Genomic DNA, 21132 nt, shown 5'->3' on the forward strand with positions numbered 1-21132 from the left:
TCCATGCAAATTTAAGTCACATTCAGGGAAGTAAAGGGACAGCTGCCCTGTGCTTTAGAGCAGAAACTGATTGTGGAGAGCTTCCCCTGGTGCCTGTCACTGCTGAAGTCCCACCTGGACACAGCTGGGACACATCTGGAGCACTGGGAGCTCCAGCTGTGTAAGGACAGGCTGCAGGAGATGGCTCCCCCTGAGTAATGCAGTCCTCCAGTGCTTTAGTTGTGTCCTATGGCCTCATCTCCCTGTGGGCATGGGAATCACTAGAATTAGACATGGGAATTGTTGAATTCAGCTGGCACAGTTGCACAAGTTTCTTTATATGCATAGCAATGTGCTGGGGTCTGCATTCCAAGGACCACTGCTGTGTGCCCATGGAGCTCTTAGGGCTGGGCTGGAGAAAGGTTCTGTGGTCCCCCAGCAGCCTCCAAAGAGCAGCTTTGCTACTGCTGACCTGCTGCAGCTTCCCAAGGATAGCGTGTGACTGACTCACTGCTTTCCTCCTTCCTTACTCAGTAGCCCTCCTGCATTGATTCTTCTGCTTTCTGGTCCTTGCTGTTGAAGTGCAGTTTCTTTTATGTAGTAAATAATGTTTCAGGATTGATTAAATCACAACATGAATCATAATGGAAATGCTGAGCTGTACACGGGGCTCTTCACATCTATAAGTCTGTGGAGATGAATAAGAAGTTCTGTAGAGACAGCCTTAAAGTGGGTTTGCAGTTTTGCTGGGAGCTGAACTCAACTGATTTTTGTTTTAATGTAGTCAACTTGAGTGGAATAAAATGCTGGGGTTAATCAGTTTGAAATTAAATTGTTGCATGAGCAGAATGAGCATAGTTATTTCTAGATAGCTTAAAGAATGGAGTATGATCTCAAAGGTCATGTGTAATTATACTTTTATTCATGAGGCCTGTGTTTTATATTCTAAGAAACATAATTCATGTATTGTATTAATCATGCAGAATTCTAAATCAGAACATAAAATATTGCAGTGCTATAATTAAGAGAAATGAAAGTGATAAGGAGTAACAGCTATGTAGCTAATGAGGGAGTTAATTTCAACGTGTGTTTTAGGCCATTAAAGTACTACAAAGCAAGAAGTGCTGCTTTGCCAGCACAAAGCAAAGAAAGGCAGTTAAGTACCACTCCCTTCCCCAGCCAGCATCACTGGGAATTCTGGAGAGATCCAGCTGTAGTTCCAGCAGGAGCTTTCACAAGAAATGTGCAAGGAGATACTAATCACTGGTGCAGATTGCCCTTTAGCAAGGAAAATATTTCGTATTCTGCATGTGGACATGAATTTTTCTCTATGCAAATGTTTTTATCCTTTCAGGTTGGACAGAGTTTTACAAAGTTTAAAGCCAAGAGCTCAGGTGTTTTTTTCTGTGTGTCAGGATCTGCAGGCCATCCAGGACATCCTTGTTCATGCTGTGCTTTGCTTTTTTTTTTTTTTCCTTTAAGAAGTCTGAAGCGTTTTCCTTGTGTGGTTTCGCAACACCGTTTTTTTCCCCAAACAGCAGGAGTCCTATCACTAGATCAAATTTGGAATTCACTGCTTCCAACAATTGTCTAATGGATCCACATGTTTACACAGCATGACACTGGCATCCAGATAGTGTCATGAAAGTCTCAATCAGTACTACTGTTTCATGCTTCCTCCCTGCTTAAAAAAAACAAAGGGGAAAAAAAAGGGTAGAAAAAAGAGAAAAGCTGCAGGCACTTTTTTTCCTGGTGCTCAGGGGAGCAGTGAATGTTTCAGCCACCAGTACTCACTCACAAAAGTTTGGAAAATACTTTCCATCTGCTCTGATTGAAAATGCCAACTCTCAGATATTTTATCAGTACTTATTGTATCAATAAATAGATCTTAAAATCACAGACTCCCAGAGCTGCCTGGGTTTTAAGAGACCTTAAAGATCATTTACTTCAGCCCCACTGCTGTGGACACACCAGACCAGGTTGCTCAGAGCTCCATCACACCTGGCCTTACTTCCAGGGATGAATGCTACAAAACGGGAGACTGGAAAATAACATTTCCAGACCCAATCCTTTCTTCCTTCCTGAAACTCCCTGCTGAAGGAAAACTTGATTATCTGTGTAGTGCTGTGCCCCTAACTTGGAGCACCCACACCACTGCCCCATGAAGCTCCAGCTGCTTCTCCCTGGCACTGCTGTGTCCCTGTGCTGCTGTAGGCACTCATGGCCTTATGGTGAATCAAATCACCCAAAGGATCTTTCTGAAAACCAGAGTACCCAGGGACAGCCTCGGGCACTTGGCATTTGTGTAGCATGGGAGGACCATTTGTAATTTACTCGCCCATGTATTTGGCCAAGTGTTTGATTCCTGTTCCCTGTTATTGGATGTAAATAAATCAGTAGCAATTACCTGGCAACAAGCTTCCACGGTCATTTGCTCTGAAGAAACTTAGTCCCTGGTAGCATTAAGTGAAGGAAGGGGGGGTTTGGCTGGGACACCAGAACCTTTCTTTTTTTTAATGCTCCCATGGGATCTTTCACTTCCACACAAGCAACTGCCTGAACTGGCCAAGTGGTCTTGATTTAATGTTGCTTTATGAACACGACTTGTCGCAGCTGCAGGATGTCATAACCTCTATTTCCTTAGCTTAGATTTGAAATCTGGAGCCATATGATTCAGATGAACCACAACTGCCCCTGCTTAATTTAACTTGATGTATTTGTTTTGAAAATACTGTTGTTTGCTCCAAGTTTTAGCTGCTAAATGAATTAAGCTGATCTGCACTGTTAAATGGGGAATACTGACCAGCTTGATTAAAAGCTGCAAAGAAAGCTCCAGTAATCTTTAACTTATTAGTGCCAATGAAAATATTTCATCAGTGTAAACTTAAAAAATCAAAACTTGTTTTAAATACAATAATTAGAGATTGTCCCTGAGATGAATGTAGCTCTGATACAGAAAAAACCCTAATTCTTACAAAAATAATTGTATGTTGTACAGTATTTCAGGGAAGTACAGTGAGCTCACCAAAAACTGTTGCTGCAGACAGGATTCAGAGTACAAGATATGAGCAGTAGTGGGTTGGCTTTGCATCCAAAATTTGATTTTACAGGGCTCCTGTTCTTGTGCAGCTTAGAAACTTTTGCATTTGAAGTAAAGCCAACTGGATTTGTAAAGATACTTATCTTATTCTCTGGCCTCATTCAAATAACCAGAAAATATTAAGGCTGACAAGCCTAACTTTATATGCTTCTCAATTAATATTTTTATGTTAGATTATATTACACACAGATTTGCACAAGTGCCAGGTTTGAAGTCACTCATCTGGTTTCCAAGTGGCAGATGCTGCCTTCACTACCGTATGTCTGCTCTCCACAACAGTAAATATTAATGTCAGAGTTTAGTGTCTTTCTTTGTAACTTGTTGCATTAGAGAAATCTTAATTTACTCCATTTTAATAAGAGACTAAACTTTTCAGTTCTAGGTTCACACATACAGTGTGTGTCAGCTCCCTGTAATTCCTTGGTTTTTTTGGCATTTTGTCTTCTGTTGAATTTAATGTCCTTACAGTTTTGTTGTTTTGTAAATTATTTTTTAAGAGTAACTCGTCTAGAGTAAGCAGGCAGAATAAAAGCTGTGCCATGTCCTTTCTAAACATATTTGATCTTTAAAGATACCTTTAGATGTGTAAAATTAAAAAAAAAAAAAAAGAGAAACAGTCTTTGCCATGGCTGTAGTCCGTTAAATACAAAAAAACCCCAAATATTCCCCAGCATTTGCAAAGCCAACCTTTTATTGAAGATGTTGAGACACAGCAGAAGTGAAAAATCACCCCAAGAGGGTTTGGTTGTGCACCCAGTCACTGAAGGTCAATCTCAATTGCTAATATGTCCTATGAGATTTTTCTTATTGCTTGTTACATAAATGAAGATTCATTTACAGGCTCTAATTTCTAGAATTATTTTTTTATGATTACGTTTATAAATATCATAATCTAATTACATTCTTAACTTTCTACAACTGCTTGTTTGTAGTGATATTTTATAAATTTTCTTATTTAATTATTCTTAGATTCTCAGAGAGACTAAACAAAGTTTGAGAGCTGGGATGCTTTCCCAAATGTAGTTTAGAGCTGCTGGCCAGTCAGTGAACTGCTTGTGCAGTCTGAAATAGAAGTGGCCCCAGCAGCACCTGCTGGAACAGCATCTGCAGGATGCTAAGATGGGCAAATCAACACCTGTGTGTTGGTAACGTGCAGGTGGATCAGTGTGAGGGCACCCACAGAGCTGCTCCTAATTGTCAGGTGTGTCTTGTGGAGTGGAAAAGTGCAGAGGAAATTATATTCAAATACTGAAAATTACCTTACAATTAACATGCAATTTTACTTGATGGATTTTGGGCAATTCTACTTCCTGCCAACCTGTATGGACTGAGTGAGGTTTCTTTTCCTTCTCCTATTTCTTCTCCCTCCCAGGGTATTGCAACAAACTGGTTCTGACTTTAGTGTAAGGCAGTGGAGTCATTTTGGATTTAAAAGCTGGTGTTGGTGTCTGGAGGCAGTGCTGTGGCCTGGGGACTTGGCTGAATTCCATAGCAGTGGTTCCATGACCAGGTGGAGCAGTTTCTTGCACTTCACCATCCCTTCTTTTTTTTGACACGGTCATTGAAAATTATTTATGCACTCAAAGATTTAACCCATCCCATATCACACTGTGCAATGTCCCAGCCTTGAAGGCTGACCTGACTTTATTTATATTCACACACAGAGCTGACATTTCACACATCTCTCTGTCAGAGCTGCAGAGCTGATGGCTGAAGAGCACTTTCTGTGACCTGCTGACAGCTCGATGGCACCATGTGTGCCCAGCTACCTCCCAGGGGGGGATGTGTTTGCCCCCGGCTCTCCTGGCGAGTTGAACGTGGGCACTTCCCTGCCAGCAGCCAAATGTGACCACCTCCAGCCACTGGGATGCCTGCACTGCCCCCTGTGCTGGTACCTGCCTGATGGCACGGGGTTATCTCTCAGCTAAAGACACAGAGCTGCCTTCCAGCCTGTCCTCAGGAGCAGAGGTTACTGACTGGAAGCTGTACACCTTCCCCCAGAGGGGAGGGATTGCAGAAGGGAGTTGGAGCAGAGGATGGTGAGTGGTGTAGTGCTTGAGCAGGGAGAGGCTGAACGTGGGGCTGAGACAGAAAGGAAGAATGGGATTTTGCAACAAGGAGGAAGTGGTGTGGCTGATTTGCCACATCACAGTTCTCAGTGGCCCACCCATTTGTTTTGACATAAATACCTACTCTGGAGCTATGTTGAGGCACGAAGACGACGCGTACCCTTACACTTGTGATCCTCAGGGTTTGTTGCTGCTCTTTTGAAGAGTGAGCTTCATGTTTTAATGTTTTGTTTGGAGACTCAAGCATTTAGATTTGTAATCCTGCCCTTCTAGCCATTTCCCTGATTTACCTTGCAGAGTAAACATTCTTTTGTTCCGTTTCCCAGACTTCCTTTTCCTTGTCTTTGCTGTTGGCTTAATTTTGAGATATGATACTCAAGTCAGAGGTGTCTCTTTGGGAGCAAAAAAAAAACCCCAACAGCCAAGGGTTTGAGTGAGCTAACTATTTTTTTCTGTTTAGAAGCAGCATCTTACTTTCCAGTATTCTGGAAATCCTCAAACACAGATCCTGCCAAAGGCACCGACTTAAACGGCAGCAGTGCTTAGGAGAACATGCTCAGGTTTTCTGGCAGCTCTTACAAGGCACTCAGAATAAACAGGCACATTGCTTGCAGCGAGTGCCCTGTAGTTTGGAAAGCACTGCTGAAGGCAAATTTGTGAAGAATTTCTTCTTGTGGTTATAGTTCTCCATTTTCATATCTTCTACAGTGGGTCCAGTTTCCTCAGGGTTTGATATCTAGGATCTTAATATCAAATCTGGAATTAATACAGCTGTATTTAGACTCTAAGACATTTGCAGGGTTCATAGCCATAATTCACTGTGTGGCACAGTGGGGAACTCAGTGTGTTTTAAACATTCTCCCCCTGTGCTTGTACAGATTTTTATAGTTGAATTGAGAATTTATAACATGCTGGGTCTCATATTCCAGGCCTGTTTGTTTCTAAATCTATACACAGAACATGGACTAGGTCATAAATTTTTTGCAGATGAAATGAAGGCTGATTAGAATTTTAATATTAAGGAAGGAAATGGCCTTGGGTAGAGCACTACAGAGCAGAACAGGCCTTCTGTTAATACACAAGAGTATTACTGTTTTCTTGAACTTTGCCTTCCAATCCAATTACGACTTGTGCCTAGAAATCATAACTCTCGTGCCTTCCAGTTGATAATGTTGAATGTTATCCTTGTCCAAGCTTATATAATTTCCAGTAGTAAAAACAATCTTGATTGTAAAACTGCTAGATAATATACTCTTAAAACTGAGTTATGGGCAATAGTACATGGTTTTTGTTGATAAACAAAGCACTCATGATGGTATATCAAATTGACCCAGTTCTGTCTCATTTTAAATTAAATTAAATCAAGAGTTTTTTTCTTGGGACATGCAATTCCTGTGATGACATATTGTGTAACTCACTTCATGGTAAGAATGAAGACAAGCTTTCAGTGTAAATGATTTTTTTTTTCTGAATCAAGCAAAATAACGGGAATCTCTGTGCTGGCTTTCATTTTAAGCACTTCTGTGATAGCATCATGCTCACAGTATGAAATGAGCTCATCCAAGGAGTACTTCCAGCCAGTTCCCTTATCAGCGTAAGCCATCGTAGCTCAGAACGTGTCCTCCTCCCCTGCCCTCACTCGTAACTGGCTTGGACCAGATGCTGCATAATTCCCTGGATCTCTTTTACCATCCCTTGGCTGCACACATCTTTGTTGCACATTTACAGCAGAAAATATTATTACTGAAGTGTGGAATCACATTCTGGTATTACTTCATGAAAATTGATTCTCATTCCTCGCTACTTCAGAGCATGTTATTAGCATAGTACAACTAATAATTTTCTTACAAAGGGAATGACAATTGTATCCTTGTTTAGATGCTGCCTGTGCATTTATAGGATATAAGTATATGTAGCCAAATGTGGTGGCTAAACTTGGCTGCTTCTCCTGCTGGTTTCTGTGGCTTTGCTTCATTGTCCAGAAAAAGTGACAACATTTTCGACTCTCTTGCATCCATCACCAGGTTTGGTGAGATGACCATTCTTGGCAGAAAAAGATCAATGCAGATTTGTTTATTTGGGCCTTTGAATTGTATAGCAGACTTCTATCATTTATTATCTATCTCTAAGAAGTTTTATTTATCATTCTCACACCATTAAAACGTCACATTAGTGGCACAGTCTGAAACATATTTATCCCACTCTAAAATCTCAAGCAGTTGTGCACAGGCTGTTATGCCAGTAGGTTTATTTTAGATTTCTTCCCTTTTTTCTTTAATCACTTTTGTAATGTGTTTCAAATGTATGTCTGAGGTTGATTCCTTTTTGTGCTCCATCAGGGGCATTTGATTTTGCAGCTAAAAGGATTGAATACTAAATGTTCTTTTTGCATGGGTACATAAGAGCGTATTTTCTTCTTTCAGGCAAAGAAAGGCATCCCTAGGATTTAAGGCCTGATAAAGTAACAAAAAATACCTCAAATCTGAAAAGACTAAAATATTAATGTATTTTTATAATTTGGGATTTTTTATATGGGGGTGAATCAGAGCAGAAAGAACAAACTATATCAGAGATACCATTCCAAATGAAGAAATTAAAATGATTACATTGTGTCATCCACATTGTAAGAACAGTATGGATGAAGTCTGACTTCTTTAGTGACTTTTTTCCCCTATATTAGCCCACACGTCTTTCAGTAACCAGAAATAATACAGGTTTGTGATGACTTGGTATAATGAATCTGATGCTGAGAAAGAGAGTTGTAGTCAAAGATTTTTGTTTCCCCCTTGTTTCTTAAAGTAGAAAAATGCTAATGTTTCCTTTCTTTTCTGAACTTCCAGACTGGAACCAAATTTGATAATACTGTTCCCAGGGTAAAATACCCTTCACAGATCTTCTTTGTAGAGCTTATGAATTCTTTTGTTTGATTTCTTGCAGTTTCTGGGCACAGCACAGTAAGTTTAGTGTTGGTATCTGCATTAGACTTGGCATTTCAGAAACATTCCAGTTTAAAGGTTCTGTTGTGATTCAGTGCTGAAGGTGCAGTGAGTCGGCAGCTCTGGAAAGACTCATTTCTTTCTGGTGCCATATGTTATCTTTGATCAGGAAACCATTTGAACTGAGATGCCTTCAGAAAATAACATGAGAAAATATGGAAGTCCAGACCTTACCAGACAGTTTTGCTGCAAGGGAGGATCCAGTTGTGGTTTTGCCTACAAACACTTTTTATTTGTTGAGTTACAGTTCTTAATTACTCACAATTCTGAGGGATTTCATGTCAGCCATGTGAGCTCTATGAGCATTCAAAACTGAATTATCATTATGAGCTTTCCATTTATTTTTAGTCCTTCCCCCTCCTCAATTCACCTCACTCAAAGGCTGAGGAGAAGGGAATGTGACTGAAGGTCACTTTTTTCAGTAGGCCAAAACACAAAGCCTAAGCCAGTGATCCAGCTAGTATCTTACACTAGAAGCTCCTCAAATAATCCAGGCATCATAGAAAATGCAAACCAGGCAGTTGGTGACACCCAGTGCTCCAAAACTAACGAGTACTGCTTGTAGTGACAGACACAGGCAAGCAAAGTGCTCCATCATGTGCCAGGAGCAGGGTTCCTGTCCCTAACCCTGGAGATCTTCCTACCCAAAGTGGTACCTGCCCTGCTCAGTGGTCCTTAAATAACCAACCAACTGCAGAATCCACATGTGTGTAACCCAGAGTGTCCCCACAAGCACTGAAGGAATTTTACAGCTTTGTCAGACACTTCTCCACCTAAGAGTTTCCGTAAGAACTGGTGGGAGTGCAGCTAACACCTTCACCCATCATTCTTCCTGAAGGATGGTGCTATATCCAATGCTTGTTCAGGCAAAGACATCCTAATCTTATTGTAATAGGTTCTAATTATTCACTTCTGCAAGATCCCGGCCTGGGAGTCACCACAAGCCAGATATACTCTGTGAATGATTATCCCAAGAAGTTCTTAATTACTGTGGAGTCACTCCAGCTCTTTAAAATGTATTGCCTGTACTGATACCATAAATCCATTTTCCTCTCCACTTGCTGTGGAGCCCTTTGTATCCTGGGTTCTGTGTTAATGAAGGCCCAGAAGTGCTGCTGTGGCTTATCCCTCATGCTGCTTGTTGTCATCTACAGCTGAGCCATGGGGACAAGGCTACAAAAGACACTGATAACCCAGCAGGTCAGGTATTATATGGCCTAGTTTTTAAAATTCTGATTTATCATTGTGGAGAAAGAGCCACAAAAATGCTATGGAATTGTCTGTCTTTGTAGTGGATTTTGTGGCTTCCTATTTGCAACATTTGTTGCAAATAAATTTTTGCACTTTGGCCAAAACAAGACTGTTTTTATGACTTTACTTCAAAATGTGTTGAAAGCTTATGTTGCTGTGTTATTTATTGTACAGCACTTAAATAACTTTATATACTGAACATATGCTAAAGCAGAATTCACAAATGGCATCTCTCTCAGTGTAATTTAAGAATTTCAGAGAACCTGCAGTTGGTTCTCTACTGCAACCACACAACTTTGCAAGGAAGACAAAAATTCTAAATTTTAAAAGTTTTGGGACAGAATTAGAAGAATTATAAATATTTGAAATTGTGACAGTACCAGGAACATTAAGCCTAATTTGACTGAAATCCAAATACAAACCTTAATCTAAGAAGCTAAAAGGAAAGTAATGAAAGATACAAGGCTTTTACTAGGGATGAAGGATTTTAGAAGCCTTTAGAGGTCTGTGTGCTCTGTTATATGGGTTATGTTTCTGACACCTCCCAATGTGGATCTAAAGTAGTTTTTTTATTTAAAAAGGAAAGATATACAGGCAGTTTGGCAGCAGATCTACTCTCTGAATAGATAAAAATGCCTAAAAAACTCTTTGACAGTTGCTTGTAAGAGGAGCTGTATTAGATATTTTTCTCCTTTTATTTCTAGTAAATTTATTGGCTGAACAGCTGAGGAGGTGTTTCAGGCTAATTATCCATTTTCAAGCAACAACTGTGTCTCAAGTCTTTTGATCATGTGCCAGTTTTAAACTGAAAACAAACCTTGATATGACTGCACTTTTCACTTCTTTAGATTTTGTCTTTTGTAGTTAGTCAGAACTTTTGTATAGATTTTCATATGTGTGCTCCTACTGTCAAATGTGTGTTCCTTTTACCTAAATGACACAGACATCCTAAACCAGCTCTGCTTACTTAAGTGGTAAAGGAAGAGTGCTTTGCCATATCAGTTCTTACAGCATGTATGTCTTTTCCTGTTAAAGCACTCCTATTCCTAAAACATTTCCCATTATCACTGGTGTCCTGACAGCAATAATCTCTGAGGAGGTCTAATCTGAGATCAGATTAAAAAAAAACCCTAAAAATTCCTAAAATCCTGTGAGCTCAATTTAACTTTTGTTCTATGGTGACCAAAGGGTAAAAGAAACCCTTTTAAATAAATTTGTTCTCTTTCTAAATAGATAACTAGCCAAATGCATTTCAAGTATTTGTTCAACTGATCAAATATTGCTTTAGGTTTAGAAAACAACCAAATGTTTGAAGAATTAGACATTTTGTACCTGAACAATTCTCTGTGTCATTACTTCTGCACTGATGACCCTAAGTACTGTGGTCAAAATAAAAGACCCTTTCCATGAAAATAAGTCAGACAGATGTTTAATTTTTTTTTTTTTTTTAATTCTTCATGAAACAACTAAACTGTGAAAGTTCACACTCTTTATTTTATCCTTAAGAAAGTCACACCAGTGTGTCAGGTTTAAGTCATTACTTCTTCTGTAGATACACTGATGGGCTGAAGTACATATATATATGTATATACATATATTTGGCAGAAACATAACTTGATAGTTGAACATTAGTTTGAATTTGGAGTAAACATTAGTTTGAATTGGAGATAAACACGTTTCTATGTGTGTGGGTTCAGAAAGCAGAACAGTCTGTCCTGACACTAAATAAACACATTTCCCAGGTGGAAATTCTCAATTAAGATGTCGATTAACTTCTAACTCAATGGCTGTGCTTTAAGATCCTGGCAGTGTTTGAATCACTGGTATTAGATACCATTCTTCTTTCTGCTCTGGAAGTAGAAGCTGTGAACTCCTTTTTCACACTGTTAGGGTAAGATTTTCTACTAATTAGCTAATAACAGGAGTGGACTCAGAGACACATAGGCACGTCAAAGACATTTTTGCATGCTACCTATGATGAAGAGTTTTAAATAGACCAAATTAAAGTTTTAGCAGTAAGATATCAAAATCTCGGTTGATTCTTAGAACTGCTCTGTTCTGTTCTGCTGGTAGTGTCTCCTATCACAGTGTGCCCACTGTGAGCTTACAGACTTGGGTGATAATTGGATGTTCTGTTTTCAGAATTGTGAGGCTTTTCTAAAGGTTCCTAGAGCTTAATTCCTAACAGGCCACTTAGTTTTGAGTCATTGCTGAACTGAATGTTGTGATGCAAGTCCAAAAGCAAAAGCAAAGGGAAGGACAGGATGGCAACACTTGCTGTTCTTGAGCTGCCTTGACCACATCTTGCAATATGTTTTTATTTGTACAGTATATGAAGATAACGTGTTTTCTTTATTATATTAGGTATCTTAATGAAGTTATGGGTATGAGTTATTATTAGATGGCAGCATTTATTTGTTTAATTAGCTAAATGATACAAGTGAAATTTCATTTTGAACTCGGTCATCATCTGTTAAACTGCTGGAGCAGTTCAGTGATTGACTGCTACCATTACCCACTTCAGAATGAGCAAGGAAACCCATGAATTTTTGTACAGAAGACTTGTTTCTTATGTGTTTATTGAGCCCTGATGGGCAGGCAGTGAGTGAAGGGGATTTTCCTGCTCATTTGACACTGCAGGAAGCAGACCAGCATCTTCTCAATGGATTTGTACCTTGAAATGGCTGCAAAACCTTGACAGCTCCAATGGGAGCTGCCTGTTTGTTCCCTGGCTGTGCCCCAGAGTTTCTGATGGGCAGGTAACCAGAGTCTGTGCTGGACAGGGAAACACTGCAGGTCAGGAGTCACAGCTCCAGCAGCCAGAAAACATCAGCCAGAGGAGAAATGAACTGAACCAGCAGCTCACCTGAGAGGATGGACAACAGAGGGGAACCTCCCTTTGATACAAATACTCTCAGTATTGTGGAAATGTGAGTTCTGTACACTGTAAGACATTTATTAACTGCTATATTGGTTGTCTGTTGCCATTTTTTTAAATTTACTTGCCTGCATCTGCAATAAATCAAAATTATATTTTTTTAATAATTTGAAACACCTGAGTTCAGGCCCTTAGAAGCAAAAATGATGCTTTCTGCCTTCACTAGACCTCTACAGTCATTTTGAAATTAGAGGGAAATAATTGAAAGCCCAAAACAGCAATGCATGATGCTACTAAAGAGCAACAAATACCAAATGATCTGTGGTAATCTGAGAGTTGACAAGCTGCAGTTCATCACCCAGTATGTAAAAGGTAGGATACACATAGCAACATTACGTATTTTACACTTTCATGTTTATTTTAAGGAATGGTCTCTTCAGCCGGAGGGTGCAAAAAGTGGGATCCCACAAGCTGCACCTCCACTTGCTTCCACCTTTGTGTCACCTCCTCCTTTTGCTGGCAGAAATGTTCACAGTGAATCAAATTAACAAACTGATTTAGTAATAAAGTAACTTTTGTGAGGGGACAGAGGGTAATTTTCGCCCAAATGGGTTACAAAACTCTGCAAACACTTGTGCCAAGGAAGAGGTGGGAGATGGGGGGAGTGTGTCTTTCAGCAGCAGTACTGACTTATGCAGGTTTAAATTGTTCCTAAAACTATTACCTGAGATTTTTATTCATAAGTGTAAAGCTTTCTTTAGAGCCTTAACAGCAGCACTTGGTTGTGTAATCTTTCACTGTAAGCAGAATATGCTCCATCTAATTTATAAGCCCATTGTTTGTTCCACTGCAGTCACTATGTGGCTGTATCTCTTCCATTAAGTCAATAATCTCTATTCCATATAATGTGGGCATTCTAGTGTAAGGCAGGCAAGGAAGAAATCAGAGCTCTGTGTAATGACATTAAGCTTTTAGGTTACAGACAGAGTAAAGGACTCCCAGCTGCTTAACATATGCCCTCTGCCTGAACTCGCTTTATCACTTGGTATCTGACTGCTCTCACCATATAAAAAGTTGCTGTGATTGATAGTTGGTTATACAGTATTTGTAAGGGTGAACTGAATCATTATGTGTACAGATTCAGGAATACAGAAAAATAAAGCTGAAAGAAGAACAACAAAAACTCTGACATCTTTCCCATTCATTAAGCTTTCCTAAGGCAACTGTTTTTGTTTGCAGGAGTTAGTGGTTGCTGGTTTTTCTAACTAGCAATTGCTGAGTGATTTAGAGTACATCTCTGCTCTTTTGTTTGGATTTCATTTGCGAAACCATTTAGAGTTATAAAACTGTCAGCTTAAGAACATTCTATATATTTTGCCAGTGAGGGCCTCCTGTATGCAGAGTTTATGCATTTCTCTCCATTTTGGGTGCTGTTTGAATTCTCAGTATATGTCACTGTTGTTCTTTTTCTGGTTGTTCAAATAATTCCCACTGCCTTCTTTAGAGCAGCAGGAATCCTTGAAGTAATTATGAAATTGTAACTCAGATCAGATATTGCTAACCACAACATCTCACCCTTGGCCAAACCTAGCCCAGCAATGCAGTAATAGAATGTTCTGCTGATGCTTAAAAACACTTGAAATTTAGAAACCCTGACTCCAACTAGAATTGAATCATGCACCTAAACATCAGAAAGCATAGACCAGAACTGTTAATTATGTTAATTACAGTAGTTAAACCACGGTGTGGTACCTTTCTAAACTCTCAGATGCCCTAAAATAACTGCAAGCCAGTTGAAAAATGTTATGCAAACTTTTATTACCTTACTACTTGGAGCTTTGCTCACTGTTCCTCTGCTGCAGAATTCCTTTGGTGGTTAAGCTCAGCTTTCCATTGTGTGGAAGCTGTAGGGCCCAGGTCTATTATCATTCTGCACAACCTCAATCTCTGCTGGCCTTGCTTCTGCCTCTGTTTCATGTGTTTTGTGTATTTATTTCAGATTTTCTGTTTCTATTGTTCATAAAGTATGGCAGACTTTAAGTCATCAAGTACTTAAATTACATAAATCTGGCTGTGACAACTTTCTGTAACTTGAAAGTTGGAATCTATCATGAATTTTCACCACTTACTGTTACTGGATGCTTGGTTGGTCATGAACAGTGGGAGGTAAGCCAGTGCTTCAAAACTGCTTTGGAATTTTTGGAGTCAAAAGTTTTTAAGGTTCAATGACAGATTTTATGAAAGCCTTAAATAACTGAAGAGTTCACTCAGTGAATCTGGAAGAATCTGTGCAGGAAGTACAATGTTTTGTCTTTGCTATCTTAATAGAAAAACAGGTTCTGATTTTCCTGGCTTCCCTAATTTTTCCAGAGATCTCTGTTGTCCTTGACTTCACATTTCAGTAACCATGCTTCCTGCATCCCTGGCAGGAGATCTTATCTCCATTTTCCACCTTATGACCTTCCAGTACAATTTTAGCTCCCAGTAATGCAAGGGAAAGCATTATTTTTTAAAGAAAGTTTAAAAAAAGAAATGATAAGGAAATTTCTTTGTGAAACTTGATTTTTTTTTCTCCTTTGGAGACTGCAATTTTACTTAACATGTTTTAGGAAACATATTGACTTTTACTTCTGTCTTCAACAGAGAAGTATCATATCTGCTTGCTCATTTCACATTCACAATAATGGAATGTTTCTCATTTAGGCAGAATATTTTCATTTTAATTTTAGTTTAATTTTTCTGTATCAAAGTATATTTTATTGTTTGCAATTACAAAAAGAAATATGAAGCTTTTCTATTGCCATTCAACAATGAATTATGACATCTTGGCTTTTTTCCAGACTACTTAATTGTTTAAAATTTTGTTTTGAAGATCAGGGTTTCCCTTGAGATAGACCTTCCATTTGCTGTTTCTCTCTCTTCCTTGGCTCTCCTTTTTAAAAGGAGATAAACCACTTCATAAACTACTCCACTTCCTAAGCTGTGCAGTCTAATCCCACTGTAGCCATTATCCCTATGCACTATGGAAATGTTGACTCTTGGTTCAGTAGCAACTCAAACCTTTACCTTTGACCATCTGCGTTCTCTCATGGCCATCTCCAGTCCTGTGCTGCCCTGTGTGCCATGAAGAAGTTCCTTGTTGGTCCTATCTTAAAACTTTCTTTTGATCCCTGCAAAATTACATGATAACAGAACAGGTATGTGATAAGCTTAATCCTCCTGTTGCTGAGTCTAGGCTTTCTTGTATTTCACATATTATTTCATCTGTAGTTTTCCATTCTGTATTGTACTTAACTTTAAAATTACGTGGGCATCTGTTACTTCCTGTTGTGTTTATACTTGGTTTATCAAAGATGTAAAATATAAGTTCAGCAGGTAAAGCCTGGCTTTAAAACTATCATGAGTTGTAAATTCTGTTCATGTAAATTCTAGTACTTATTTTATAAATATGCTTAAGCTACTTATTATTGAAATGCAAATTAATACAATTTGATTTTAGGATAATTTTCTAGATGCCTTAATTCCAAAATAAACAAACACTACCAACACCTTGTTTTGTGCTGCTTTTACAATGATGCTTTTCAGTGGGGTATGCTGGAATACAAACAGATTTTATGGAGCATTTTTACTAAACAGTCAACAGGTTTTAATTTAGCTTCTTAAATCATAATTGTTTTTCAATTTTCTGCTCTGCCTCACAAACGCATAATGAAGGCACACCTGATGCTATAAAAACCAGATGTCATTTCAGTATTTTCAGCTGTGTGATAAATTTGGAGAGCTTAAAAGTTGTTATCACAGATGTATAGTTACCAGAGATCTCACAAGAACAGAAAGCATGTAAAGCATTGCTAAATATATAGGATTTTTGAATGTGTTGCACTTTATTTTCAAAGACTTTCAAAATTATGGATGGAATTTTCTTAAGGAACTTTCAGGAGACCATTTTAAACTTACAAACAAATTCAAATTCTTTCTCCCTGCCAGTCATGTTAAGTACCACTTGCACTTGCTCATGGGGATTTGAAGAGCAGCACGCAGACCTGAAGGAAAGTTCGATTGTGTAATTCATGCCAGCTCTTAAAAACATTCCTCCTTTACCATTCTCCTTGAGAAAGAACTTCTTCAAACAGGATGTTCAGTGGCAACTGAGCTGTGCTTGAAATACAGTTTTATAGTACTTGTTTCTTTAAACATTTTCAAATTCTGCATGCAGGTGTTCAAAGGTTTCTTAGTGGAAATGACATAAATTGAGAAAAAGGATCATTTCACACAAATTAATTGTCACAATATCAATCATCCGTCTCTGGTTATCACTAGGCAGGAAGTCAAATGCAAAAATCAGTAATGCCCATCACATTTCATCCTTATTTTGTTTAAGGTGTCTCTCTTTTCTCAGCCAAACTGAGAGTCCAGTTCTCTGTCTCCCAAACTATTTAGCTGATTTTAAAGCAAACCAAGAGCCAAGACCTGTGCTCAGGTTATTGATACCCTTATACTGCTCGGGATGAAGGTGCAGGACAGTTGAGAGGCTGCTCATGTTCCAAGTGCTGCTGTGGGTGTCTATTTTAGGGTGACTGAATCATGAAATGATCACATTCTGCTAAAGAAATGAATCCTGCCCACTCCATTTTCCTGAGTGTCTTCTCTTGGGTCTTGTTCTCACAAATTGAAAGTTGCGTGTTCCTGCCTACGTGTGCATGTGCAGCTGAGTGTATATAAATGCAGGTATGGATGAAACGAATTCTGGAATATTTTGCTTGGTTTTGAAGAAGGTCTTGGTATAACTGAGTAAAACTGGTGCTGGTTTTTACTAAGAAATTCAGGAAAAAAAGTTCTGCTAGGTCTGAGAGAATCTGGAGGGTTTGAGAGTAGTGTGTATGTCCCAGGACATTGATTCCCTGTAGCTATACATCCTGTTAACTCTGCAGCTGAAGACAGTGACAACTTGTTGGTAAGGAGGTATGAAGTTTTTTATGGGTTTTGTTGACCTTGTTTTTAACAAAAAATGTCTTCCTAAGTCAAATACAAGGATTCCTGTTTGAATTGCAGGGAAAACCACCTTTCCTATGGATCAATAACCATTTATTTTCTACTTAATATTTAATCTTCAGCTTCACTAATCTTTCCCATAAATGGCAAAAATGTACCTTCTCCAGCTGTATGTTAATTATGTTCCATTTTTAAGTCAGAATGGGTACATTACAGAGAAGCTGTCAATTTGAGACTGAGCAAACTAAATATACTCAGCTGAGTGAATCCAGCACTGTGAACATGAACCACTGGTATAAATAGGAAAGGAGACACCTTGAAGCTTTACCATATTCAAGAAGTGTCAGATCATGTTCATTTGAAAGGGATGGCAACACTCTTTTCCCCCCAGTGCAGGCGTGAATATTGTTTCACTGAACACAGGCTGTCCAGGTGTTCAACAGACTCTTGTGTTTGCACCCTTAATGCTGAATTTCAGCATTTTTTGAATGGCCATTCAACTTGGTTTTTATAATCACAGATCTTTTCCTTCATAAAGACTTAAATGGGGGATATTAAAACAAAGTGTCAGTCCTTCCACCTTTAAAATACTTCCATCTAGTTTTCTGACTGTTTCAAAACCTTATGGACTGGTTTCAAACAGCTCTTTTACCAACAAGCATTGCTGTAAGGACAATTGCCATGAACTATTAGGAACTCTTGATTTTGATGAAGATGTGTTTCATTGTTGAGGACAAAGTACTCCCATTGATATGGGACCTCCAAGACTGATAGAAACATGAGAAATTGGTTCCCAATAGTTCTTTTCTTTTGTACCCAACTCAGCAAAGCAACATGGGATTCTTCCAGAGGCAGAGTTTGAAGGATAGGTCACTGTGCACAGAATCAGCTATAATAACATTGACAGGCCTGAAAAACCCTGGTATGATTGCTAGAATATCCATATTTGATCACAACTTCTGATAGAGAAAATAGATTTCTTTCTATGTTGTGTGCTTGAAAAGAAGATATTCCATTAACAGTGGTCACTCATGCCACTTGGCTTCTGAAAAATGCATCACTATGAACAAAAATATCCCACATTTTAAAGGTAATAATTCTATTTTTGATGAGGGAGTAATGGGAAGGAATATCACTTGAGCTTGAGAATGTCAGTACAAGCAGTATGTGTTGTGTAAGTCCCACCTAAGCTTTCCTTGTCTGAAATGTTAAATAAAGACTTTAATGAGTTCCTCTGCATAAGGATAAATTTAGCTCCAAGAGCAGTGCAAAGCAGACTTGTTGATTGGTGTGGGAATGATTGCTGTGATTCCTGAGCTATAAAGGTGCTGTCATTTCTGCAAAGGATCTGTGCAGGGGAGGCAAAACAGAGAACTGACTCTGCAGAATGAATTGTGGGTCTGTGGGTATGCCCAGAACTCCATGTAGGATCCTATTCTATTATGAATCATTACTTTGCTTTTTTGTTGTAAATGATTGTTCTTTAATTACACCTTCAGCTATAATTTTGGAATCCTTTTTTGTGAAAAGTTCAAAACTGGATTAATAAATTGGTCTAGAAACTTCTTACTATTTAAATACTGCCTCAGCTATTTTTGTAGCTTTATCAGAACAGTTCATGCTTCAACTTACGGCATTTACTTTTGGTCATGGGGGTGTTCTCTGGGTCATTCTTTAAGTGGGTGAGTCATCCATTTCTGTGTGACGTGCAAATAACAAAATGACCCTTTAGAAGTGTGTGTTTTCCAAGGAAAGAGCAACGCTGCACCTGCAGATGCACATCTGCACTTGCTGCACTAAATTCCTGCATTTTGTCTGCTGGTACTGAGCTGGAGTCTCTTCTCTCTACCTTCAGACTTTGTGCCCTCCAGGCTGTGGATAAAGAGGTTCTGAAACATTGAAGTGGCAGTGGAGGCATCCAGTCCCTCTCCAGCAGTGAGCATGTGTGTTGCTGTCAACATCTCCTGATGACCAGCGTGAGGGGGACAAGCACTGTTGCTCTTGCTCCACAGGCACCTATTTATTATCTGTCCCAGTGAATTCCTGTCTCTGCTGGAGAAGAGATGGAGCTATCGTTATTTTTGCTTGCCTTGCCGAAGGCAGGCTTTGATTTCACTCTCTGTGTCTCACTGAGGTCTACGTAAATCATCTGAAGTTGGCCAAAAACTTGAGAAGAATGTTGTAATCTACAGCTGTTATCTGTGCCTTCCCCATTTTTATTGGGGATAAAGCCTGTTTGCATTAGGGTAAAGGCAAATACACACGTGCTGCATAAACCTGTGTCGGTCGTTCCTAAACAACGTGCCAGAAATCCCCCTTGGCTGTGTTAACAACTAATTGCCAAGTTCTTTTTGACAAAACAATCAGCCTAGCCCCCCGTGCATGCACGCTGCAAGTCGCGGTGCAGAGCAGCACATGGAACTCGGTGCAAGTATGTTCTGTATGTGGCTGCTATGGTGATTAAAATACATAAATAAAATAGATAAATATGGACCATATTAGAAATCCATTAGTGGCGCTCTCTCAGATAGATCACAGGCAGCTCCAGCGTGCGGGGTCAGCCGCGTTCCCCTGCTCCGAGCGGGCCCGCGTGGAGCGGCAGCTCCTGGGGGGGCTGCACTTACGCAATGGCCCTGTCCTACCTTGTCAGCTCGCAAATTCAACACAAAACGGGTAAACAAAGGGCTTTTGTGCACGGTTTATAGTTCAGTGAGGATTAGTGGCCTGACACGGTTCTCAGACGGGACAAGCTTAGCGTTAAGTCGCCCGAGGTTAACGAGGGCGGACGTGGGGCAGACTGTGCAGGCTGGAGCACAAGGGTCTCTGGGCTTTCGGACGCGGCACCGGGGATTGTCAAAAGCAGGTTCTGCTTACCTGGGTTGGCGTGTCCGTCACGTGTTCCAGCGTTCCAGGTGCCTCAGGATGTGGATGATCTCAGGCACTTGCTCGCAGTCCGTCCCGCAGCTCCACAGGTCCCCTCCGCCGGCTTGGACATCCTACCCTGTTCGTGGGCTCCGGCTGGATCAGATTCCTGCTTTGCTTCCCCCTCTCACCTTTTAGCATTCTCTGACCGTAAAATCCATCCCTTTCCTGAAATGCAGAACGATGCACTTGTCCAATGAAGTTTTTCCAGGCGGGATTCAAATTCCGAACAAGCCTTTCATTTCCTCCGCGCTGGGGGGAGAGCGAAGGCAGGGAGGCGAAGGAAAGCGCTCGCTTCCTTTAAATCCCCACCAGCGTCTTCCCAGCGCTGGAAGCGAAGTAGCTTGTCATGGTGATCTTCGGAGTTTAACTTTAGAGGGGGAGGGAGAAAGTGGAAAGCAAACTGAATGCTGTAGTGGAGATTTCTCTCTTCCCCCACTGGGCCCCTTGCCGACTGTTTTTATTGATTTCAATCACTGGAGGCTCGCTGGCTCTCAGAAGAAACACTGTGTAATGTGTTCTTTCCTGGCTTTCATTAAAGAAACTCAATGCAGTGCGGTCACGCTGCCGAGCTCGCCTGGCAACCTGCCTACACCCTGTGGTACCTCTTTCATTGGAGGAGATCGAGCTCGTGGTTTGGGGTTGGTTTATTTATTTTTTTTCTAATTCTCCAGCAAGGATTTCAAAACAGACTCTGCTCTGCTTCTACCTCCTCTCACAGCCCAAAGCCTTTTTAAGCCTCAGAAGAAATTGTCAGCACCACTAAAGGGGGCGACTTTGGTGGCAATGAAAGCGCCGAGTGCTGCGACAGTCTCGTGCTCCTTCTATTAAAATTCCTCTGCGTTTCTGGGGAGGGGTTAAAAGGGCTGTGTGTAAGCCACAGGGATGTGGATACAAATGATTTCCGAGGGAGTTCTTTTTTTTTTTTCCAGTTCCATGTTCTCC

The 21132-nt window shown here is 40.0% G+C and overlaps 2 protein-coding genes across 6 annotated transcripts in view; one reads left to right on the top strand and one right to left on the bottom strand.

Moving 5' to 3' along the window:
• GPR146 (G protein-coupled receptor 146) overlaps window positions 1-20279 on the bottom strand; it is a 48443-nt gene extending 28164 nt beyond the window's left edge. Inside the window, exon 1 of the mRNA XM_054643402.2 lies at window positions 20140-20279. The gene's annotated coding sequence lies outside the window, so the exon portion shown is untranslated. The remainder of the gene's footprint in view (window positions 1-20139) is intronic.
• The window catches only part of CHLSN (cholesin), a 120293-nt gene that overhangs the window by 68877 nt on the left and 30284 nt on the right, over window positions 1-21132 (top strand). Inside the window, exon 1 of one of the 5 annotated variants that reach the window (XM_077186785.1) lies at window positions 20736-20828. The exons of the other annotated variants lie outside the window; for them this stretch is intronic. Coding sequence (XP_077042900.1) covers window positions 20736-20828 — 93 coding nt within the window. Of the gene's footprint in view, window positions 1-20735; window positions 20829-21132 lie in introns of those variants that run through there. 5 annotated transcript variants of the gene reach the window in all.

This window comes from Agelaius phoeniceus, chromosome 16 (assembly GCF_051311805.1).
Source record: "Agelaius phoeniceus isolate bAgePho1 chromosome 16, bAgePho1.hap1, whole genome shotgun sequence".
Lineage (NCBI taxonomy): Eukaryota > Metazoa > Chordata > Aves > Passeriformes > Icteridae > Agelaius > Agelaius phoeniceus.